The 25,783-nt window shown below is 43.7% G+C and overlaps 1 protein-coding gene across 3 annotated transcripts in view; it reads right to left on the reverse strand.

Moving 5' to 3' along the window:
* Positions 1–19,963, reverse strand: part of HSDL2 (hydroxysteroid dehydrogenase like 2) — an 82,942-nt gene extending 62,979 nt beyond the window's left edge. For 2 of the 3 annotated variants that reach the window (XM_025359859.1, XM_025359858.1), the window contains exons 1-3: positions 19,682–19,963; positions 3,112–3,275; positions 1,411–1,509 (exon numbers count right to left, since the gene is read on the reverse strand). In XM_025359859.1, coding sequence (XP_025215644.1) covers positions 1,411–1,509; positions 3,112–3,275; positions 19,682–19,698 — 280 coding nt within the window. In that variant the 5' untranslated portion in view covers positions 19,699–19,963. The remainder of the gene's footprint in view (positions 1–1,410; positions 1,510–3,111; positions 3,276–19,681) is intronic. The other variant, XM_025359860.1, reaches the window with a different exon arrangement.
* Positions 19,964–25,783: the final 5,820 nt, after the last annotated feature.

The raw sequence follows: 25,783 nt of genomic DNA on the forward strand, positions 1-25,783 counted from the left end.
AGCCAAAGTTCGTGCTTCAGTCCAGCACCCCACAGCACTCTGTACTGGGATTATAAGTACAGCCTTGCTAACACTGAAGCATTACCTCATTTTCCACTGGCCATTGCCCCTCACATGTACACATCGTCCTCCAGAACATTAGTGGGGAGAGTGGTAATGGTTTAGGCAGGATCTGGACATACCTCGGTGCACTACTACAATACCATGAAAGCCTTAGCTCAATCCCCAACACCTCTCTTCTAGGAACTTTTCAACTAATTGGGGAGAAAAGAAATACAAAGATCTAAAATAGTACAAGGTAAGGATCAAAGGAATGTTTTAAGAAATCAGAGAGGCCGGGCATGGTGGCTTACGCCTGTAACCCCAGCACTTTGGGAGGCTGAAGTGGGTGGACCATGAGGTCAGGAGTTCGAGACCAGCCTGGCCAATGTGGAGAAACCTGTCTCTACTAAATATACAAAAATTAGCCAGGCGTGGTGGCGGGCACCTGTAATCCCAGCTACTCAGGAGGCTGAGGCAGGAGAATTGCTTGAACCTGGGAGGCAGAGGTTGCAGTAAGCCAAGATTATGCCACTGCACTCCAGTCTGGGTGACAAGAGCAAGACTCAGTCTCAAAAAAAAAAAAAAAAAAGAAAAAGAAAAAAAAGAAAAGAAAAGAAAAGAAAAAAAGAAATCAGAGAAAGAAAAATATACTTCTGATTAGTTGGCATGGTGAGGGAACTGACTTTGTGAAGATGAGATTTAACCACATAAAAGAAGAATTTTTCCAAAAATAAATGTATAAGGTACAAGTGCAATTTTCTCACATGCATAGATTGTGAAGTGTCCAGGATTGTAGGGTATCCATCACCCAAACAGCAAACATTGTATCCATTAAGTAATTTCTCTTCATCCACCCCTCTTCCATCCCTTCTTTCTTCCCAGTCTCCACAGTCTATCATTCTACACTTTTTTTTCTTTTCTTTTTTTTGAGATGGAGTCTTACTCTGTCACCCAGACTGGAATGCAGTGGTGCAATCTCAGCTCACTGCAACCTCCACCTCCCAGGTTCAAGCAATTCTCCCATCACAGTCTCCTGAGTAGCTGGGATTATAGGCGTACACCACCATGCTCAGCTAATTTTTGTATTTTTAGTGGAGACGGGGTTTCACCATGTTGACCAGGTCAGGTCTCAAACTCCTGACCTCAAGTGACCTGCCTGCCTCGGCCTCCTGAAGTGCTGCGATTACAGGTGTGAGCCACCGCGCCCAGCCTCATCAGATGCCTTTAAACCATGTTCTGCGTGAACGAATACATTATTTCTCCAACGACTCAGAAAATCCAAGAATCAAAACAAATTTTTAAATTAACATTATAGTTATACCTTTATTTTACCAATATTCAATAATTTTTTCAGAATGAAGTTGTTACCTCCAAATTTCTTGACAGCTTTCTGCACTGCATCACTGATCTGCTGTTCATCTCTCACATCAACGATACACGGCAAGGCCTTCCCTCCAACTGCTTCAACTTATATAAAGGATACAAAACGAAAAAGCGTTAAAGCATTTAAATATTATACCTTTGATTCTGATATCACGGTCAAAAGAAATAAGTACCCTGTGTTTGGAAAATCAATATAAATAACTCTATCTTACCACCAGTGACTCTGCCATATAGTAGGACAGACTAGCTAGGCCAACACTATTATAAAACAAAAACGAAGGTTTGGTGGCGGTTTCTTTGTAACTGTTTTTAAAAAGCTAAAAAAAGGAAGTTTTTTGTTGTTGTTGTTTGTTTTCGTTTTTCAAACAGGGTCTCACTCTCTTGCCCAGGCTCGGGTGCAGTGGCACAAACATGGCTCCCTGCAGCCTCAATCTCCTGGGCTCAAGGGATCCTCCCACCTCAGCTTTCCAAGTAGCTGGGACTACGGGCGTACACCACCATGCCAGGCTAATTTTTCTATTTTTTGTAGAGCCGCGGTTTTGCCATGTTGCCCAGGCTGGTCTGGAACTCCTGACCTCAAGTGATCCACCAGCCTTAGCCTCCCAAAGTGCTGGGATTACCGGCATGAGTCACCTCACCCAGTTGAAAGTAATTTTAAAAAACTTTTTATTGTGGAAATATTCTAAAGTATACAAAAATGTAAAGATGCTATAATAAACTAATAGGAACCCATCACCTATCTTCAATGATTGTTAGTTTTGTCAGTTAATATGTTTATCTTTCCTTTCCCCTATTTTATTTTTTGCTTGTGTGTTTTAAAGCAAATCCCTGACATCATTTCACTCATAAACACTTCACATGCATTCCTCTAACATAACCACAGTGCTCTGAACATGACTAACAAAACTAGCAATGTCAACTGAAGTTGAATTTTTAAGCCCTCTCTCCTGGCTCTGTGCCTAGCACCATGCCTTAAATAGAAGTATGTAATAATCATTTGTCAACTAAAAGTATTAAAATGATGACTTGCAAATTGTGCAGAGAATAAATAACACATAAAGCTTTTTCAAAGAGTTCATGCCACTCGCCAATCAAATTCTCTCCACTCTACTTCCCCACTCCCCCTCCCATCCAAGAACCACTGCCCTCATGTAACAAGATTTTTTTTTTTTTTTTTTAGAGACAGAGTCTCACTCTGTCACCCGGGCTGGAGTGCAGTGGCATGATCTTGGCTCACTGCAACCTCCGCCTCCCAGGTTCAAGTGATTCTCCTGCCTCAGCCTCCCGAGTAGCTGGAATTACAGGTGTGCACCACCCCACCCAGCTAATTTTTGTATTTTTAGTAGAGACAGGGTTTCTGCCATGTAGGCCAGGCTGGTCTCGAACTCCTGACTTCAGGTGATCCACCCGCCTCAGCCTCCCAAAGTGCTGAAATTACAGGTGTGAGTCACCACGCCAGGCCATGAAATAAGATTTTTAAATGGAATCTCTCACATTGCTTAAAAGTGCTAGAGGAGAAAAATGGTAAGAAGCACTGCCCCAAGGTGACAACATAAATACTTCTTTCACTAGATACAATTATTTTCAGGGTAGCTTTCAAATAGCTTTATCTAAACTCTCCAGCAAATTCTCTATGTATTGAAACCACTAGAAAGACATTTTATCAAATGGCACTGTCACACTCACTTTCTTCAGCAGCAGTATAGATTGTGCCTAGAAGTTTTGGATGTGGCTGGGCGGTCTTTGCGGCAATAACAATATTTGCTCCATCCTTTGCTGCTTTCAATGCAATAGCTTTGCCAATGCCACGGCTTGCACCTGTGATAAAGACTGTACATCCTGCCAGCCTCCTACAACAGAACAAAATGACCTTATTAGAAGACCCAATATTTTATTTACTGATGGGTATCAGAACCTCATACATATTTTTATAATATATGTTTCCTCCTCTGAAATTTTCTCTAAACCCTCCCCATGCCCATCTGGTGGCAGATAACTCCACTGTACTCCCACTGCACAATGACTTATAAATTATTTACGACAACTGCAGTTGGCCAGTCTTGCTGTGATTTGGCAAACAAAACCTGTTCAAATGCAAAGCAAATCTTCAAGAGAAATGAAGAATTATAAAACAAATTATATAAACGTGCATTTTTTTCCCACAGAAAACATGTCAATAAAGCTTTTTTTTTTTGAGTGGCGGGATTATGAGTAAATTTTATCATATTCTTTATATTCTTTAATATTTTTCAAATTTTCCACAATGACTAAATGCCACTTAAAAGCAATTATCTAAAAACAAACAATTGTTCAACGAACGCTCATAATAGCCAGGGTGGCAACAACCCACATGTCCATCAGCTGATGAACAGATAAGCAGAATGTGGTGTAGCCATGCATACAATGAAATAATGTTCAGAAATAAAGTACTGCTATAAACCACAACATGGATGAACCAAAAACATTCTGCTAAGTGGAAGAAGCCAGTCATGAAGGACCACAGGTGATGCCATTTACATGAAATGTCCAGAATAGGCAAACCTATAGAGACACAAAGATCAGAGGTTACCTCGAGCTGGAAGTGGGAGGGGTTGGAGGCTGACAACGGAGGGTTGAGGGGTTTCTTTCTGGGATGATTAAAAGGATTTAAAATTGACTGTGGTGATGGCTGCACAACTCTGTGAATATATTAACAGCCAATGAATTGCATATTTTAAATGAGTGAATAGTGTGGTACGTGAATCACATCTCAAAAGAGCTGTTAAATAAACAAACCGAGAAGTCTCACAAATTGCTGCAGGTTGATCTGAAATATTCTGATTCAAATGTACTGACAGGTCCCTGTGCCCATTTCATTACTTTTGTGTGTGTGCTCTGTGTGTGTGTGTTTTTTGAGATGGAGTCTTGCTCTGTCGCCCAGGCTGGAGTGCAGTGGTGCGATCTCAGCTCACTGCAACCTCTGCCTCCCAGGTTCAAGCGATTCTCCTGCTTCAGCCTCCCGAGTAGCTGGGACTACAGGTGTGCACCACCATGCCCAGCTAATTTTTGTATTTCTAGCAGAGATGAGGTTTCACCATGTTGGCCAGGCTGGTCTTGAACCCCTGACCTCATGATCCACCCGCCTCGGCCTCCCAAGTGCTGAGATTACAGGTGTGAGCCACCGCACCCGGCCAGCCTGTTTTTTGTTTTTGTTTTTTTAAATGGAAATGGGGTCTCACCATCTTACCCAGGCTGGCCTTGAACTCCTACGTGCTGTCTTTTTTTTTTTTTTTTCTTTTCCAGACAGCTCTGTTACCCAGGCTGGAGTACAGTGGCACAACCATGGCTCACTGCAGCCTTGAATTCCTGGGCCTAAGTGATCTTCCCATCTCAGCCTCACAAGCAGCTGGGACTACAGGCGCACATCACCCTACCCAACTACTTTTTAAAACTGTTTGTGAGACAGGGGCTTGGTATGTTACCCAGGCAGGTCTCAAACTCCTGGCCTTATGTGATCCTCCCACCCTGGCCTCCCACCATTTCATTAAGTTCACTTAAACTTTCTGCTTACTCAGTTGCTAAGTGAAACGGAGACATCTGAAAGAATTTCCTAGTAAACTCATAAAAGAAAAACTAAAAGAAGAAAATAAAGTAAGATAACAGCAAGGGAAACCCACTTTCTTTTTTACTTTCTAAGGGCAAATTTAAAAGTCTGCTTAAGGAAAAGAATGGAGAGAGAAGAGCAAAAGCAACAACGACAAAGAAAAAGGGATGACCTGAGATTGGTAATAGATTAACAGGTTTGTTAATAAAAGAACATAAAGCTCTTGCACAACCCAGAGGATTACACTCCAGAAGAGATCAGAGGTAAAAGTGGGAAGCAGTTTTAAAATAAGGAATAATTGGTTTGGTAAGAAGGAGGGAGGGTGGAGAAGTGGGGAGGAGTCAGAGAGGTTGAAATTATTTTTCGTGAAATATAGCACACATATAAAAAGCATGTAAAACAATGTGTATTGTTTAATGAACAAAATTAAAATGAACAGTAGTATCAAGGCAAGAAATAGAGTATTACCAATACCCAAGAAGCCACCTGTATATTCCTCTCCAACTCTATCCTCCTTCCTTCCCCCACCCCACAGAATGAAAACTACCTTAAATGTTATTATTCATTCCCTTGTTTTTTCATTATTCCTAGTACCTAGGTCTGAGTCTAAATCAACAGTCTGCAAATTATGGCCCCAGGCCAAATCTGACCCACCACCCGTTTGTATATGGCCCTGGAGCTAAGATTGATTGCTACAGATGAGCATTTGTGATCAATTTGATGATAAGGAATGCTAATTTTGAATCCTAATTAGATAAAACATTATCCTTCTGCTACTTTTTTTGTTTGTTTATTTGTCGTCCAGTCTGGAGTGCCGTGGTGTGATCATGGCTCACTGCAACCTCTGCCTCTGGCCTTAAGTGATCCTTCTGCCTCACCAGCTAAGTAGCTGGGACTACAGGCGTGTACGACCACACCTGGAAAATTTTAAATTTTTTGTAGAAACAGTGTCTCACTGTGTCACCCAGGTTGGTCTTGAACTGGGCTCAAGTGATCCTCCTGCTTTGGCCTCCCTAAGTGCTGGGCTTATAAACATTAAATTAAGTTCATTTAAACTTTTTATTTACTCACTTGCTAAGTGAGAAGGAGACATCTAAAATAATTTCCTAGTAAACTCATTAAAAAAGAATAAAAGAATAAAAATTAAGATAATAGCAAGGGATGTTATCAATCAATAACAGGAAGATAACCCCGGCCTTATCTCCCTGTTATTGATTGAATTGTGTCCCCTAAAAAGCAAGTGGAAGTCCTAACTTTAGAAGGTGACCTTAGTTGGAACCAGGATTGCTGAAGACGTAATTAGTTAAAATGAAGTCATATTGGAGTAGGGCGGGCCCTTACTCCAATCGGACAGGTGTCCTTCTGAGAGGGAAGACTCTGTAAAGACAGACACACAGAGAATGTATGATGACAAAGGCAGAGAGTCTGGAGGGATGCAGCTGTAAGGCCCAAACAGAAGGATCGCTGGCCACCCTCAGAAGCTGGGAAGAAGCAAAGAAGGATTCTTCCTAGAACTGCAACAGCGCAGACTTGCTGACACCTTGGTTTCAGAATTCTAGCTTCCAGAACAGTGAGAGCATCCAATTGTTTTAAGCCATCCAGTTTGTGGTTCTGTTTTATTTATTTATTTATTATTATTATTATTTTGAGACTGAGTCTCACTCTGTCACCAGGCTGGAGTGCAGTGGCGCGATCCTGGCTCATCACAACCTCTGCCTCCCGGGTTCAAGCATTTCTCCTGCCTCAGCCTCCCAAGTAGCTGGGACTACAGGCGCACGCCACCACACCCAGCTAATTTTTGTATTTTTAGTAGAGATGGGGTTTCACCATGTTGGCCAGGATGGTCTTGATCTCCTGACCTCATGATCCGCCTACCTCGGCCTCCCAAAGTGCTGGGATTACAGGCGTGAGCCACTGCACCTGGCCCAAAGAGGATAATATTCTTACCAACAGCAGTGAATGAGTATAAGAGTTCCTGTAGCTCCACAACCTCCCCAACACTTGGTAATATCTGACCTTAAAATTTTTTTGCCAATTCTGTATTATGAAATGATATCCTAATGCAATTTTCATTTGCACTTCCCCAGTTACTAATGAGGTGGAATACATTTTTGTTCCCATGTTAATGGTCACTTGTGTTCCTTCTCTTGCAAAGTTCCTATTAATTGGTTTTGCCCATTTTTCTTTTTCTTTTTTTTTCCTTTGAGACAGAGTTTCGCTCTTGTTACCCAGGCTGCAGTACAATGGTGTAATCTTGGCTCACTGCAACCTCCGCCTCCTGGGTTCAAGTGATTCTCGTGCCTCAGCCTCCCAAGTAGTTGGGATTACAGGGATGCGCCGCCACACCTAGCTGATTTTGTACTTTTAGTAGAGATGGGGGTTTCTGCATTTTGGTCAGGCTGGTCTCGAACTCCTGACCTCAAGGTGATCCACCTGCCTCCACCTCCCAAAGTGCTGGGATTACAGGTGTGAGCCACCAAGCCTGGCCAGTTTTGCCCATTTTTCTATAAATAAGGTTAACTTTTTTCTTATTGAGTCATACAAGTCTATAAATTACATACATTTCAGTATCTTTTCATTTCTGGCTTGCTCTTTCACTATTTTTATAGTGTTTTGTTTTTTTTTTTTTTGAGACGGAGTCTCACCCTGTCACCCAGGCTGGAGTGCAGTGGCCAGATCTCAGCTCACTGCAAGCTCCGCCTCCCGGGTTTATGCCATTCTCCTGCCTCAGCCTCCCGAGTAGGTGGGATTACAGGCACCTGCCACCTCGCCCGGCTAGTTTTTTGTATTTTTTAGTAGAGACGGGGTTTCACCGTGTTAGCCAGCATGGTCTCGATCTCCTGACCTCGTGATCCGCCCGCCTCGGCCTCCCAAAGTGCTGGGATTATAGGCTTGAGCCACCGCACCCGGCCTATAGTGTCTTCTGATGAGCAGAAATTCTTTTATCATTGGAGACAGGGTCTTGCTGTGTCACCCAGGTTGAAGTGCAGTGGCTCAATCATAACTCACTATAACCTCCTACTCCTGGGATTATGCAATCCTCCTGTCTCAGCCTCCCAAGTAGCTGGAACTACATGTACACACCAACATGCCTGCTTAATTTAATTTTTTTATTTTTTGAGGGGGACAGGGTCTTGCTATGTTGCCCAGGCTCATCTTTAACTCCTGGCCTCAAGCAATTCTCCTGCCTCAGCCTCGCAAAGCACTGGGATTATAGAAAAATCTTTTTTTTTTTTTTTTGAGATGGAGTCTTACTCTGTCACCCGGACTGAAGTGCAGTGGCGCGATCTCAGCTCACTGCAACCTCTGTCTCCTGGATTCAAGTGATTCTCCTGCCTCAGCCTCCCAAATAGTTGGGATTACAGGCATGTGCCATCACACCTGGCTAATTTTTTGTATTTTTAGTAGAGACAGGGTTTCACCATGTTGGCCAGGCTGGTCTTGAACTCCTGACCTCAAGTGATCTGCCCACCTTGGCCTCCCAAAGTGATGGGATTACAGGTGTGAGTCACTGCATCCGGCCTAGAAAATTCATTAATATTAAGGAATGTATAATTCTTTTCTTTTATGGCCCGGGCTTTGGGAATCTTAAGAAATTCTTTTTTTCCTATAAGTGTATTAATTTGTATTTCAAAAGTTTCATGGTTTACCTTTTAAAGTTTGGTCTTGAGCTACCTTGTGTGGTAGCTCAGACCTATAATCCCAGTACTTTGGGAGGCCGTGATGGGAGGATGGATTGAGCCCAGGAGTACAAGACTAACCTGGGCAACATGGTGAGACCCTGTCTCTACAAAAAATAAAAAAATTAGCCCAGTGTAGTGGTGTGCACCTGTAGTCCCAGCTACACAGGAGGCTGAAGTGAGAGGATTGCTTGAGCCCAGGAGGTTGAGGCTGCAGTGAGCCATGATCGTGTCACTGCACTCCAGCTTGGTGACAGAGCGAGACCCTGTCTCTAAACAGATAAATTAATAAGTTTGGTCTTTAATCTACCTGGAATTAATTTGTGTGTATAAACGGAGGTAGGGGACTAATACATTTTTTCCCACATAGATAACCAACTGTCCAAGTCTGAAATACCCATCTTTCTCACAGCTCTTCATATCAACTCTGTTACAAACTGAATGTCCATAAATATATATATCTGCTTTTGGACTCTCTATTCTGTTCCACTAATCTACATGACCACACTGCCTTAATTAAAACAGTTTTATCAGTCTTAATAATTGATAAGGCAAATAATTCCAATTTATTCTTCTTCAAGAGTTTCTTGTCTATATTTGGACCTCTGCTTTTCCACATATATTTTACTTTAATTTTTACTTTATTTATTTATTTAGAGACAGAGTCTCGCTCCGTCGCCCAGGTTGGAGTGCAGTGGTGTGATCTCAGCTCACTGCAACTTCAGCCTCCTGGGTTCAAGTGATTCTCCTGCCTCAGCCTCCTGAGTAGCTGGGACTACAGGTACACGCCACCGTGACTAGCTATTTTTTGTATTTTTAGTAGAGACAGGGTTTTGCCATGTTGGCCAAGCTGGTCTCAAATTCCTGACCTCAAGTGATCCACTGGCATCAGCTTCCCAAAGTGCTAGAATTACAGGCATAAGCCACTGTGCCTGGCCCACATATATTTTAGAATCTCATTATCTAACTGATCAAGTGAAATCAGTTGAGATTTTGATAGAAATTATAGTAAGTCTATAATTCAAAGTGGAAAGAATTGACATCTTTGTGACAGTGAGTGTTCTAATCCATGAACATGGTATAACTCCCTGTTTATTTAGGTCTTTCTGTTTTTCACTATTATATAATTTCCTACAGAAAGGTATTATACATCTTTTGTTGGCTTTATTCCTAGGTACTCCATTATTTTTAACTTTTTCCAACTTTTTATTTGTAAATAATTCAAACTTAAAGAAAAGTTGCAAGAATAATAGTAGTACCAAAAAATACTCACATATCCTTCACCCAGATACATATATGGTTAATATTTTACCCCAATGATTTCGCATTTGTGCTCATTTTCTCTCCTTCTCCCTTTCTCCTTCTTTATATCTTATTTTCTCCAAAACACTTAAGAGTGATTTGAGGCCAGGTGCAGTGGCTCATGCCTATAATCCCAGCAGTTTGGGAGACCAAGACAGGGGGATCACTTGAGCCCAGAAGTCGAAACCAGCCAGGGCAACATAGTGAGACCCTGTCTCTACAAAATTAAAAAATTAGCTATGTGTGGCGGTGCACGCCTATAGTCCCAGCTACTCGGGAGGCTCAGTCAGGAAGATTTTTTGAGCCCAAAGGTCAAGGCTGCAGTGAGCCATGATTACACTACTGTACTCTAGCCTGGGAAACAGAGACTGACCCTGTCTCAAAAAAAAAAAAAAAAAAAAAAAAAGTGATCTGAATACATCAAAGCTTGATCTCTTATGTATCTACTTTCATAGTATTTTAATTTTGTCAACTGATTCAATAATGCCCTTTAGAGCATTTTTTCCTTCCACTACAGGACCCAGTTTAGGGTAGTGCTTTTAATTGACGTATCTCTTTAGTCTCCTTTGATCTAGAACATTTTTGCAGCCTCTTCTGTCTTTTATGATGTTGACCTTTTGAAAAATACAGTCTGCACTCCTTTTTTAAAAATACAATGATCCTTAGTTTTTTTCTTTTCCAAGATGGAGTCACACTCTGTCACCCAGGATGGAGTGCAGTGGCACAATCTCAGCTCACTGCAACCTCCACCTCCCAGGTTCAAGCAGTTCTCCTGCCTCAGCCTCCTGAGTAGCTGGGATTACAGGCATGCACCACCACACCTGGCTAATTTTTTATATTTTTAGCAGTGACGGGGTTTCACTATGGTCTTGGACTCCTGACCTTGTGATCCACTGGCCTAGGCTCCCAAAGTGCTGGGATTACAGCTGTGAGCCACCACACCTGGCCTATTTTTTTTTTTTTTTTTTTTTTTGAGACAGAGTCTAGCTCTGTCTCCCAGGCTGGAGTGCTGTGGCGCGATCTCGGCTCACTACAACCTCCACCTCCCAGGTTCAAGTGATTCTCCAGCCTCAGCCTCCTGAGTAGCTGGGATTACAGGCACGTGCCACCATGCCCAGCTAATTTTTCTGTTTTTAGTACAGATGGGGTTTCACCATGTTGGTCAGGCTGGTCTTGAACTCCTAACCTCGTGATCTGCCTGCCTCAGTCTCCCAAAGTGCTAGGATGACAGGCGTGAGCCACAGCACCTGGCTTTTTGTTTGTTTGTTCGTTTGTTTGTTTTTTGAGACAGGGTCTTGTCTGTCACTAAGGCTGAAGTCCAGTGGTGCGATCAGGGCTCACTGCAGCCTTGACCTCCTGGACTCAAGCAAGTCTCCTACTCAGTCTCCTGAGTAGCTGGGACTACAGGCACGCATCATCAAGCCCGGCTAATTTTTTTTATTTTTTGTAGAGACAGGGTCCTACTTTGTTGGCCAGCCTGGTCTTGAACAATTGGGCTCAAACGATTCTCCTGCCTTGGCCTTGCTAAGTGCTGGGATTACAAGCATGAGCCACCACCCCTGGCTGAATGCTCATTTTGGATTCAACTGATATTTCTTCATGATTAGATTCCGGTTATGCATTTCCAACCAGAACATGTGATACTGTGTTTTCCTCAGTATATCCCATAGGGCAGCATACAACGTCCATCTGTACTCACTTTATAATGTTAATTTTTATCATCTATCCATAGTGTTACCATATTTCTCCACTGCACAGTTGCTATTCCTTCCCTTGCAACCAATAAACAATCAGTGCAAAAACAAAGACTCTTTTTATTATGGAATTTTCAAATACATTCAAAAAACCAGAAAAGAGTATAATAAGCTTCCATGTTTATCCAACAACTAAATTGTGAAAGCAATCATCAGAGAGCAAATCCCGGGTAGCATGGTGGTTCATGCCTATAATCTCAGCACTTTGGGAGGCGGAGGTGGGCAGATCACTTTAGCCCTGGAGTTTGAGTCCAGCCTGGGCAACATGGAGAAACCTCATCTCTACTAAAAAATAGAAAAATTAGCCAGGCATGTGGTATGCACCCGTAGTCCCAACTACTCAGGAAGCTGAGGTAGGAGGATCACCTGGGACCACAACACGGAGGTTGCAGTCAGCTGGTATCACACCACTGCACTCCAGCCTGAACCACAGAGTGAGACCCTGTTTCAAAAAAAAAAAAAAAGAAAAGAAAAGAAACCAAATCCCAGAGGTATTTTCACCTATGTACTTTCACCTATGAATACTTCAGTATTTACTTTTCTAACAGATAAAAACTTTTAAAACACTAATGTCATTATTATACCTAAGAAAATTAACAATAATTTCTCAATATCACCCAATATCTATGTTCAAACTTTTATAATTATCTCAGGTTTTTTTGTGGTTGGCCTGATCAAATCAGGATCCAATAAGTACCCCACATTACATTTGGTCGTTATACCTTAAGAGTTTCTCTTTTAATCAGTGCCAGCTTCCCTTCCACTCTTTATGCCATTTATTTGCTGAAGAATATACATAATTTGTCCTGTAGTGGAGTCCATATCTGGGATTTTGAACTTCTCATTTTTATTGCTATGTACTATATACTTCTTGCAGATTTTTGCTTGTGTAGAAATCTAACTTACTATTATTTTTTGAGAGAGTCTCCCTTTGTCGCCCAGGCTAGTGTGCAATGGCACAATCACAGATTACTGCAGACTTGACCTCCCTAGCTCAACTAATCCTCCTACCTAAGCCTCCTGAATAACTAGATCACAGGTGTGCATCACTATGCTTGATTTTTTTTTTTTTTTTGGTAGAGACAGAGTCTTTCTATGTTGCCCAGGGTGGTCTTGAACACCTGGGCTCAAGCGATCCTCCCACCTTGGCCTCTCAAAATGTTGGGATTATAGGCGTAAGCCACCATGCCAAGCTCAAAATTATTTTTATTTGTTGACTTTTATATATAGCAATTTTCTTAAACTTTTATTAATTATAACAATTCAGTTATACGTTATTTTGGTTTCCTGTGCAGGATAATTACATCATCGGCAAATAACTACAGCATTGTTTATTTCATTATAATCCAAATAGTTTTTCATTCTGTCTTACACCTTATTTACTAAAGGTTACACTTCAGTCAGAAGAAAAGTGTTTCCACATGGAAGGTCTGAAATTCAAGAAAATAGGAAAACCAAAGATATTAGTAAATAAGTACAGAAATCTTTTTTAGAAAGAGTACAATAATAATAAAATAATACAGCCGGGAGCGGTGGCTCAAGCCTGTAATCCCAGCACTTTGGGAGGCCGAGACGGGCTGATCACGAGGTCAGGAGATCGAGACCATCCTGGCTAACACGGTGAAAGCCCGTCTCTACTAAAAAAATACAAAAAACTAGCCGGGCGTGGTGGCGGGCGCCTGTAGTCCGAGCTACTCGGGAGGCTGAGGCAGGAGAATGCCGTACACCTGGGAGGCGGAGCTTGCAGTGAGCTGAGATCCGGCCACTGCACTCCAGCCTGGGCGACAGAGCGAGACTCCGTCTCAAAAAAAAAATAAAATAACAATAATAATAATAATAAAATAATACTTGTGGGGTTAAAAAAGAATTAAGGCCGGGTGCAGTGGCTCACGCCTGTAATCCCAGCACTTTGGGAGGCCGAGGTAGGCAGATCACCTGAGGTCAGCTCCAGACGAGTTTCGTGGCGAAACTCCGTCTCTACTAAAAAAATACAAAAATTGACCAGGCGCGGTGGCTTATGCCTGTAATCCCAGCACTTTGGGAGATTGAGGCAGGTGGATCACGAGGTCAGGAGTTGGAGACCAGCCTGACCAACATGGTGAAACCCTGTCTCTACTAAACACACACACACACACACACACACACACACAACAGCCAGGCATGGTGGCAGGCACCTGTAATCTCAGCTACTCGGGAGGCTGAAGCAGGAGAATTGCTTGAACCCTGGAGGTGCAGCCTGGGCGACAGCGCAAGACTCCGTCTTAAAAAAAAAAAAAAAAATTAGCCAGGTGTGTGGTGCACACCTGTAATTCCAGCTACTCCGGAGGCTGAGGCAGGAGAATCGCTTGAACCCAAGAGGCAGAGGTTGCAGTGAGCCTAGATCACGCCACTGTACTCCAGCCTGGGCGACAGAGCAAGACTCCATCTCAAAAATAAATAAATAAATGAAACTTAAAAACTTTTAAAAAAGAAGTCTGATCTCTTACCTCTAGGTGACTAGCTTCATTAATTTCTGGCCTATCATTTTTGTACTTTTTTCAAAGATAAGCAAACATACATATATATATATAGATATCACACTCCATGTATGTGAAAAATTATCCCTTCCTTTTTTTATACAAAAGGCAGTATACACAAAATATTAAAGTGGTTTTGTTGTCATTGTGTTTTTCTTTTGACAGTCTTGCTCTGTCACCTTGAGGGAGAAATTTAAAGAAAAATAAATATTGCATTTATTCACTCCAAGGAAAGTAAGGGTTAAGTGAAAAACACAAGTTTTTCACTACTGCAAGCAAGGCTATAGACAGGTCATGGTGACCTAGCCTGCAGAAATGAGCTCCAAACACCCCTGAGCAAGGTTAAAAGAAGAAAAACGATTTCCTTTACTGTCTCTCCTGTACTATTAGTTATGACTATGTTTGCCAATGCTTGTATTTAAGTAAGATTTGCAAAGTTCCTGTTTTTTCAATGCAGCTGCTAGGCCACTAGCTATGCAAGGCCACAGGTTAGTGCCAGGTCAGCAGTTATGCTATGGATTACCTGACTTGTCACTGTAAAATTTACTGCCTTTGTTTTGCTCTTGTATGCTGGTCTGTATAAGCTAAAATCTGTTTTGGTTCAAGGCTCAGCTTTTTGGACGTGAATCCACTGAGCCGGTGCGTACCTTAAATAAACATCCTCCTGTCTTCCCAATATCGGTCTCTCTGGTCCTCAGTTTACCATAACAGCCTCAACAGCTCACGGCAGCCTCAACCTCCTGGACTCAAGTGATTCTCTCACCTCAGCCTCCCAAGTAGCTGGGACCACAGGTTAAAGTGATTTTTAATGTAAGTATTTACAAGAAAATGTCCCAACTATTGCTGTGAAAAAGCCATACCTCTTTGCCTTGAGTATAGCCGGATTGATTCCCAGTAGGAGAAAGGGCATTTTCTTCCTCACTCAGAGTCTTTGGCATTGGCAGAAAAAAAAGCAAACATAAGCCCGATCTGTGCCAGTAAGGAAGCCCTCCAGCTCCAAAGCATTAGTACCAGAATATGGAAGGCAAGAGCACTTCAAAGAAGGCTCCAAATTTCTTAGTATTATTGATAGATGGCTAAAACTTATTAATGCAGAGCTAACTTACAGTTTGATTTACTAAAATTCTCTGGTACCCCAAAATCAGGTAAAAGTGCTGAAATGTTTGTTAACTGTTTTAAAAAGGAAGAACAATTGTTTCCAAAAAACTATACAAATTATTCTAAGGTTCATTTGGAAAAATAAATACCCAAGTATAACCAGGAAAATTCTGAAAAATAATCCAAATGTGGTGGGAACTAGCTTTCCCACATATTAAAACATTTTATAAAACTAAAACAATTAAAATAGTTTGGGCTGGGTAGAGTGGCTCACATCTGTAATCCTAGCACTTCGGGGGCTGAGGCCGGAGGATCACTTGAGCCCAGGAGTTTGAGACCAGCCTGGGCCACAAAGTGAGACTCCTCTACAAAAAAATTTGTTTTAAATAGCCAGGCATTATGGCGCATGTCTCTAGTCCCAGCTAATTGTGAAGATGAGCTGGGAGGACTGCTTAAGCCCAGGAGATCAAGGCTGCAGTGACCTATGATAGTGCCAATGCACCCCAGCCTGGGTGACAGAGTGAGACCCTGTCTCAATTAATTAATTAATTAAACAGTTTGGTACTGGTACATGAATACAGACTAAAGTAGCAGAGCAGAAAGTCCAGAAACAGACCTCTACATGTACAAGAATTTAATATACGACAGAGGTAGAATTTCGAACGGAAGAAAAAAGATTAACTATTAAGTCAATGCTGCTAGGACAACTGAGCAGCCATCTGAAGAAAAATCAAGTAGGCTTCCTAACTCACTTCCTGAAACAAATCCCAGGGGGATAAAAAAATCTGAGTACAAAAAATACATACAATAGAAATATATTTGAAAAATATAAACATATAAAACCATAAAAACATTGGAAGGAAACTAATTATAGAAAGATCTGCCCAGGCACAGTGGTTCACACCTATAATCCTAGCATTTTGGGAGGCCGAGTCAGGATGATTACTTGAGGTCTGGAGTTTGAGACCAACCAGGCCAACATGGTGAAACCCCGACTCTACTAAAAATATAAAAATTAGCTAGGCATGGCGTTGTGCGCCTGTAATCCCAGCTACTTGGGAGGCTGCGGCAGGAGAATCACTTGAACCTGGGAGGCTGAGGCAGGAGAATCACTTGAACCTGGGAGGCAGAGGATGCAGTGAAACAAGATCGCACCACTGCACTCAAGCCTGGGCAACAGAGCAAGCCTCCATCTAAAAAAAAAAAAAAAAAGAGAAAGAAAGAAAGAAAGATATTGGTTTAACTCAAAGGCTTCTCACAAAAATGCAAAAGCCTTAAAAGACTGATAACTCTTGCTTTACAAAAACACGTTTCTCCGTGTTAAATAAAGAGTATAATCAAAGTCCAGATGCAACATGAAAAACTGGAAAATATTTGTAACATGATAAAAGACAAATTTTTAAAATATACAGAGCCCTCAGAGATTAATCAAAAACCCCGTTTGTTAAGCCAGACAAATATAAAGATACATAGATGGCTTTAAACCAGGGTTTCTCAACCTCTGCACGACTGACCTCTTGGACTACATAATTATTTGTTGTAGTGAATGCTTGTGCATTGTAGGATGTGTACCAGCATCCCTGTACTCTACCCACAAGATGGCATTAGCATCCCCGTTCAATTGTGACTATCAAAAATGTCCTCAGATATTACCAAATGTCCTCTGGGGATCAAATTGTCCCTGGTTTAAATATGCAAAGAGATCAAAATCCACACTTGTGATAAAATAAATGCAAAATTTAACAATAATGAGGTGACACTTTTTTCTCTAATTAGATTTTCATCATTAACTATTTTGCAGTTAGCCAGCATGTGGGATTAGGGGGTCTCATTTATCCTTTTGGGTGTGCAACCCTTCTGGAGGGTCATCTGGCAATATCTATCAAAATATAAAGTGCATTTACTCTTTTTTCTTTTTGAGACAGAGTCTCACTCTTTCACCCAGGGTGGAGGGCAGGGCAGTCGCATGATCTTGGTTTACTGCCACCTCCGCCTCCCAGGTTCAAGCGGTTCTCCTGCCTCAGCCTCCTGAGTAGCTGGGATTACAGGTGCCCGCCACCAGGCCCAGCTAATTTTTGTATCTGTAATTTTTGTAATTTTGTAGTTTTAGTGGAGACAGGGTTTCACCATGTTGGCCAGGCTGGTCTCGAACTCTTGACCTCAAGTGATCCGCCCACCTCGGCCTCCCAAAGTACTGGAACTACAGGCGTGAGCCACTGTGTCAGCCACATCTACTCTTCGATCCAGCAATTTCACTTCCAGGAGTTTATCCCTACATATACACTTACATATATGCAAATAGAGAAATATAAGTATAATCATGGAAGCAAAAAGAGTATCCAAAAAACTGGAAACAGTCTAGTATCCAACAATAGGGAACAGGTTAAATAAACAAAGGTATATTCATATACAGGTTGAGCAAACCAAATCTGAAATCCAAAACACTTCTGGAACCAAGCATTTTGCATAATGGATACTCAGGCTGTTACAGAATATTACGCAACCATTAAAAAGGAGGAGGGGTAGCCGGGCACGGTGGCTCACGCCTGTAATCCCAGCACTTTGGGAGGCCCAGGTGGGCGGATCACGAGGTCAGGAGATCAAGACCATCCTGGTGAACACGGTGAAACCCCGTCTCTACTAAAAATACAAAAAAATTAGCCTGGCGTGGTGGCAGGTGCCTGTAGTCCCAGCTTCTGGGGAGGCTGAGGCAGGAGAATGGCGTGAACCCGGGAGGCGGAGCTTGCAGGGAGCCGAGATGGCGCCACTGCACTCCAGTCTGGGCGACAGAGCGAGACTCTTGTCTCGGAAAAAAAAAAAAAGGAGGAGGGGCCAGGTGCAGTGGCTTACACCTGTAATCCCAGCACTTTGGGAGGCCGAGGCGGACGGATCACGAGATCAGGAAATCGAGACCATCCTGGCTAACATGGTGAAACCCCGTCTCTACTAAAAATACAAAAAAATTAACATGGCGTGGTGGCACGCGCCTGTAGTCCCAGCTACTAGGGAGGCTGAGGCAGGAGAATCGCTTGAACCCGGGAGGCGGAGGTTGCAGTGAGCCGAGATCACGCCACTTCACTTCAGCCTGGGAGAAGAGCGATACTCTGTCTCAAAAGAAAAAAAAAAAAGGAGGCGGAAGATCTGCATGTACCAAAAATGTTTGTCCCTGGGCACAGTGGTGCATGCCTGTAATCCCAAGTACTCCAGAGGCTAAGAAGGAAGGAACATCAGCCTGGGGGTTCGAGGCTAGAGGCCAGTCTGGGCAACATGGGAGACCTTGTCTTTAAAAAAAAAAAAAAAAGAATGTCCCAAGACATACCAACTAAAAGTAGCAAGACCAAGAATAGAATTTGCTGCTACTTTTAAGAAAGGGTGTGTGTGTCTGTGTACCTGTGTGGGGGGGGGGTCTGGATGTATACAAAATATGTTTATACATGCACAAAACAGAAACATAACATAAGTAACTGGGGGACTAGATTTTACGGATGGGGAGACTCACTTTTTACCCTATATTCTTTGAACTGTTTTAAGTCTTTGGCTATATGCCTGCATGTTTCAGGCAAATCACAAAATCTGACAACACGTCACTCAACTCAAGATACCCAGACCTTACATAAACCAGAAAGTAGAATGGTGGTTGCCAATGGATGAGCGGAGGTGGGGAAGAGGGGTTGTTTAATGGGTAGAGTTTCAGCTTGCAGATGAAAAAAGTTCTGGAGATTGACTGCACAACGATATGAATCTACTTAACACTACTAAAGTGTACACTTAAAAAATGGTTAAGATGGCAAATTTTATACGTATTTTAACACAATTTTTTAAGGTGAAAAAAATCCCTAAAAGATACCCATGTTTTAAGATCGGTTTAATTTGTTTCTAATTTGGAAATCAGTTTTTAAACACTCCATTATTACTCTAGAATTGAGCGTCAGGAACAGTGAAAACTCTACATTTAAACTCTGGAGCTGCTCCTGCGACCTTTCACCTAGAACTCGTACGCATTCGGCCAGGCATGCACTCCTGCTAAATTCAGGGAGGGCCAGCACTGCGGGCGGCAGGGTGACTTACCCTCGGCCCTTTACCAGTGGAAGAGGTTTCTACACTGCTGCCACCCTGTAACACAAAACTTTGTGTTCCTTTTCACGCGTTACCGCAGATTCTCGGTGCACAGCGCCCAGCGCGGACCAGAGCTTAGAGCGTGCCCAGGCAGCATCCTTGACTTCCCACCGCCGGGCCGGCCAGCCCGGGAGATTAGCGGCGGCCCTCCCGAGACGCGCCCTTCGCCCGACCGGGTCTCTCCCCGCGCCGCCCCGACCCCCTTACCCGGTGTTGGGTAACATGACTTTAGTAGATCAGAGGAGGTGGTGGCGACTGCGGCGGCTGCGAGCTGAGAGCGAAAGCCGGACAGTCCCTCCGCATTTATCCCCGCCCCGGCCCCGCCCCTGCACCCGAGGCCCCGCCCCAAGGCCTGTGCTGGAACGGGTGCGCCGAAAAGCCGGGATCGCCGAGTGCGCCTGCGTATGCAGTGGACCTCCCGCGCCCCACGTTCCTTTTCCTCGCCTCCCAGCCTGGTCCCTGAGAGGGGGCTCTCCGCGCAGGCGCTTTGAGGCACAGCTCCGCCCCGCCCCCTCGCTGGTCCTACGGTGACAATCAGCTCCCGTCGGCGCCTAACGTCTGGGCAGCGTCATCCGCTACGTTCGCCTTTTTGCCGTTTCTAGGGGTTTCTCCTCGCGCTATCGTGTTCCAGCGCTGGCTCCGAGCTGGGAGGGTCTCTGAGCCCTGAGCCCGCCCTCTCCTCGGCGGGCCCTCCGGGGGTGCTTTAGCTCTGGGTCTTCTTGCCCCTGCACCCGAGCCTGGCGCGCCCTCGGGCCCCTCTGGGAACGCTAGCCCTGGGCAGAAATTGCCTTTGTGGTTAAAGTCGGCCCGCGTAACTTTTCCACTCTACCGCCGAATCTGGACCCAAGCCAGCCTCACCTTGTGCATGAGTAGACAGTTTGTGTTAAGCCGCCAGCTTCTTGGAACAGAGCTCTCTGCAAAAGTCGCGCTGAAGAATTCATAGTCAAAAGCTGAACTTGCAGAAGAAGTTTTTACTTCTGGAATGAGTGTTGAGATGAGATCGATTCTGACATTCAGTTTCGCTTTTGGGATTACGCCTTGGATTAACTCAGCTACCCTGATGAGCTAAAGACTGTAGTATATTTGAAGGAAGACACGAGGAACTGTTTTGTATTTTGTAGGGATAAAACAGGACCCTGAGGAGATTATTATATGAAGACTCGTTAAAGAAACTAGCCTGGAGATGGCTTATGTAGTTGTAGGTTCCCCTTTGTTTTTGTTTTGTTTTTTGAGACGGAGTCTCGCTCTCGCCCACGCTGGAGTGCAGTGGCGCGGATCTCGGCTCATTGTAACCTCCGCCTCCCGGGTTCAAGCGATTCTCCTCCCTCAGCCTCCTGAGTAGCTGGGACTACAGGCATGCACCACCACGCCCGGCTAATTTTTTTGTATTTTTAGTAGAGACGGGGTTTCACCATGTTGGTCAGGCTGGTCTCGAGCTCCTGACCTCAAATGATTGGCCCACCTTGGCCTCCCAAAGTGCTAGGATTACAGGCGTGAGCCACCGCTCCTGACCTCTCTCCCCTTTGTTATAGGCCCTAAAATGACTCTGTTTACTCAATCATATCACCTGCCCTACTCCTATAGGCATTTGAATTGATGATTCATGATATGGTCTTTAGAGGCTCCAGAGGAATTTGCAAATGTATTAGCATCCGCTCAGTGACTGCTGGTTACCTGAGGTACAGCAGGACAAAAAGGACAAGGTCTCTGCCTATGGGAGGTATGAGTAGCCAGTGTGTTCTTTAGACTTGTTAGGCATTAGGTATTTTAGGAAGAGTGTTGATAGAGATAGATGGAAAAACTTACTCTCCTCTCATCCTTAGGAGCACTTGCTGAGGGGTGTATATATCTGTCGAATAGAGTGAATTCTGAGTAATGGGGTGACATTTTCTTCGTATCATCTAAAATGTTCTCTCCTTTTTGAAAGCCACAATATCCTCAGTCAGTTAGAGTCCCTTTTCTTGAATTTGAATTTGTGTGCTTCTATTTCCATTTGTTACACAGAGCTCAACTAAGAGGCGAAACAAAAAACATTTGCCAATTTTTCAGTCATAACCTTGATATTTTGTGAGCTTAAATACCTGTAATTATACTATTTTTGTACTTTGGAATGGCTTTCACAGAAGGCAAATTTATTCCTAAATTATTAGAGGTAGTTTTACTAAGCAAGTTTATATCCATTGTATTCAGTACTTTGACTAGAGTTCATTTAAAGTGTGATTTGAAGTTACCCATGACCTTCTACCCCATTACCTTGATTAACCTAGTATTAGATTAACACTAGAGTGGGGAAAGGGTGAAAAAGGAGAGGACTTGTGAACATAATTAGATCTTCATTTTGGAAGTGAATAATTTTGGCTTAGAAAGAACACTTCTGACTGCAGCATGAATAGTTTGTGAGTAGATAAAGGCACAGAAGCCATTTAAAAGCCCATAGTAATGTAATGCGTAAGAAAAGCAGTAACCTGAACTAAGGCAGTAATAGTGGGAATGAAAAGACATACTCAAGGTATGGAACCTGGCAGATGTAACTAATGATTAGACATAGGAAGAAAGAGGGGAAGATGGTATCAGTGGTGACCTTCAGATTTCTGGTGTAAAGTCCTGGGAGGATGGTGATAATACGGTCAAGAAGTGAAAACAAATGGTTTGAAAGCCAAGTATCTTGAAAGTCAGATAAGTCTCCCTCACTTCATCCCTTCTCAGCTTGACAAAACCACTTAAAAATGCAACATTTTCTTGACAGGCTACTGGCTACAACACATTCTCCCAACCAATTTATTTCCCTTAAGTTTTCATTATAGGCAACAATAACCTGATTTGGCTAATTTAAACCAAATTAAAGGGGTTGGGGAATTTAGAAGAATTCTGGGATAGTTTATATAACTTAAGGAAGAGCTGAACAACTAAGCTTGACAATGGGAACCAGGATACTTCCATGATCCTCAGCAGCATGATCTTCTTTCTAGAATGCGTTGTAGGTGGCTTCTCTGTCTTTTCTGTGTATCTGTTCAAGCTTCAAATACTAAGACAGTCTAGTACAATGTGTTTTGTTTTGTTTTTTTGAGATAAGATCTTGCTCCGTCACCCAGGCTGGAGTGTAGCAGCATGATCATGGCTCACTGTAGCCTCAACCTCCTGGGCTCAGCCACCCAAGTAGCCAGGACCACAGGAATGTGCCACCACACCTGGCTAATCTTACTTTTTATAGAGACAGCGGTCTCACTATTTTGCCCAGGTTGGTCTTGAACTCCTCGCCTCAAGCAGTCCTCCCACCACACAGCCTTCCAAAGTGCTGGGAAATGTTTCAACCTGTAAATTAGTTGGCCATGGCCAAGGACACAAGTGGATATGGACAATGGGGAAGTAACAAAACATTGCAAACCTACCTGCCCCAGGTCATTGAAGTTGTATAAATGTAGAGCAAGTAAATTGGCATTCGTAATTCTGGGAAGAAAGGGGTCATAAAACTTTTTATTTCATAGGGCTTGTGATGGTTAATACTGAGTGTCAACTTGATTGGATTGAAGGATGCAAAGTATTGGTCTTGGATGTGTCTGTGAGGGTATTGCCAAAGGACATTAACATTTGAGTCAGTGGACCGGGGAGAGCAGACCCACCCTTAATCTGGCTGGGCACCATCTAATCAGCTGCCAGTGAATATAAAACGGCAGAAAAACCTGAAAAGATGAGACTGGCCTAGCCTCCCAGCCTATATCCTTCCCCTGTGCATTTATCCCCCTCCTGCCCTCCAACATCAGACTCCAGGTTCTTCAGTTTGGGGACTTGGACTGGCTCTCCTTGCACCTCAGCTTGCAGATGGCCTATTATGGGACCTTGTGATCATGTGAGTTAATACTTAATAGGCCAGGCGCGGTGGCTCACGCCTGTAATCCCAGCACTGTGGGAAGCCGAGGCAGGCGGACCACAAGATCAAGAGATTGAGACCATTCTGGCCAACATGGGAATCCCCATCTCTACTAAAAATACAAAAATTAGCTGGACGTGGTAGCACGCACCTGTAGTCCCAGCTACTTGGGTGGCTAAGGCAGGAGAATCACTTGAACCAGGGAGGTGGAGGTTACAGTGAGCCAAGACCGCGCCACTGCACTCCAGCCTGGTGACAGAGCAAGACTCTGTCCAAAAAAAAAAAAAAAAAAAACTGCCCTACACACACACACACACACACACACACACGTATATTTATATCCTATTAGTTCCGTGCCTCTAGAGAACCCTAACTAATATAGATTTTGGTACCAGGAGTAGGGTCCAGAACAGGAGAAGGCTCTGCAACAGGTCCAGGCTGCTGTGCAAGCTGCTCTGCCACTTGGGCCATATGACCCAGCAGATCCAATAGTGCTTGAGGGGTCAGTGGCAGATAGGGATGCTATTTGGAGCCTTTGGCAGGACCCATAAATGACTCACAGTGGAGGCCTCTAGGATTTTGGAGCAAGGCCCTGCCATCTTCTACAGATAACTACTCTCCTTTTGAGAGACAGCTCTTAGCCTGTTACTGGGCTTTGGTGGAAACTGAACGTTTGACTATGGGTCAGCAAGTCACCATGTGACCTGAACTGCCTATCATGAACTGAGTGCTTTCTGACCCATCTAGCTATAAAGTAGGTTGTGCACAGCAGCATTCTATCATCCAGTGGAAGTGGTATATGTGTGATCAGGCTCTCGCCGGTCTTGAAGTCACCTGAGGAATAAGTGACATGAGGAAGTGGCTCAAATGCCCATGGTCTCCACTCCTGCCACCCTGGCTTCTCTCCCCCAGCCTGCACCAATGGCCTCATGGGGAGTTCCCTATGATCATGATCAGTTGACAGAGAAAGAGAAGACTAGGGCCTGGTTCACAGATGTTTTGCCTGATATGCAGGCACCCTCTGAAAGTGGACAGCTGCAGCACTACAGCCCCTTTCTAGAACATCCCTGAAGGGCAGTGGTGAAGGGAAATCTTCCCAGTGGGCAGAACTTTGAGCAATGCACCTGGACATGCAGTTTGCATGGAAGGAGAGATGACTAGATGTGTGATTATATAATGATTCATGGGCTATAGCCAGTGGTTTGGCTAGATAGTCAGGGACTTGGAAGAAGCATGATTGGAAAATTGGTGAGAATAAAATTTGGGGAAGAGGTATGTAGATGGACCTCTCTGAGTAGTCAAAAACTGTGAAGATATTTTTATCCCATGCGAGTGCTCACCAATGGGTGAACTCAGGAGAGGAAGATTTTAATAATCAAGTGGATAGGATGACTCGTTCTATGGACACCACTCAGCCCTTTTCCCCAACCACCCCTGCCATCATCCAATGGGTCCGCGAACAAAGTGGCCATGGTGGCAGGGATGGAGGTTATTCATGGGCTCAGCAACGGGAACTTCCACTCACCAAGACTGACCTGGTTATGGCCACTGCTGAGTGCCCAATTTGCCATCAGCAGAGACCGACACTGAGCCCTTGATATGGTACAGTTCCTCAGGGTGATCAGCCAGATACCTGGTGGCAGGTTGATTATACTGAACCTCTTCCATCGTGGAAAAGGCAGAGGTTTGTCCTCACTGGAATAGACACTTACTCTGGATATGGGTTTGCCTATCTTGTACACATTGCTTCTGCCAAGACTACCATCCATGGACTCACAGAATGCCTTATCCACCGTCGTGGTATTCCACACAGCATTGCCTCTGACTAAGGCACTTACTTTGTGACTAAAGAAGTGTGGCAGTGGGCTCATGCTCATGGATTCACTGGTCTTACCATGTTCCCCATCATCCTGAAGCAGCTGGATCGATAGAACAGTGGAATGGCCTTTTGATGTCACAATTACAACGCCAACTAGGTGACAGTACTTTGCAGGGCTGGGGCAAAGTTCTTCAGAAGATTGTGTATGCTCTGAATCAGTGTCCAATGTATGGTACTGTTTCTCCCGTAGCCAGGATTCATGGGTCCAGGAATCAAGCGGTAGAAGTGGAAGTGGCACTACTCACCATAACGCCTAGTGATCCACTAGCAAATTTTTGCTCCCTGTTCCTGTGACATTACGTTCTGATGGCCTAGAGGTCTTAGTTCCAGAGGGAGGAATGCTGCCACCAGGAGACACAACAATGATTCCATTAAACTGGAAGTTAAGATTGCCACCTGGACACTTTGGGCTCCTCCTACCTTTAAGTTAACAGGCTAAGAAGGGAGTTAGTGTTGGCTGGTGTGATTGACCCTGATTATCAAGATGAAATCAGTCTACTATTCCACAGTATTCATGGAATGCAGGAGACCCATTAGGGCATCTCTTAGTATTATCATGCCC

The sequence above is a fragment of the Theropithecus gelada genome, chromosome 15 (assembly GCF_003255815.1).
Source record: "Theropithecus gelada isolate Dixy chromosome 15, Tgel_1.0, whole genome shotgun sequence".
NCBI classification, from domain to species: Eukaryota; Metazoa; Chordata; class Mammalia; order Primates; family Cercopithecidae; genus Theropithecus; species Theropithecus gelada.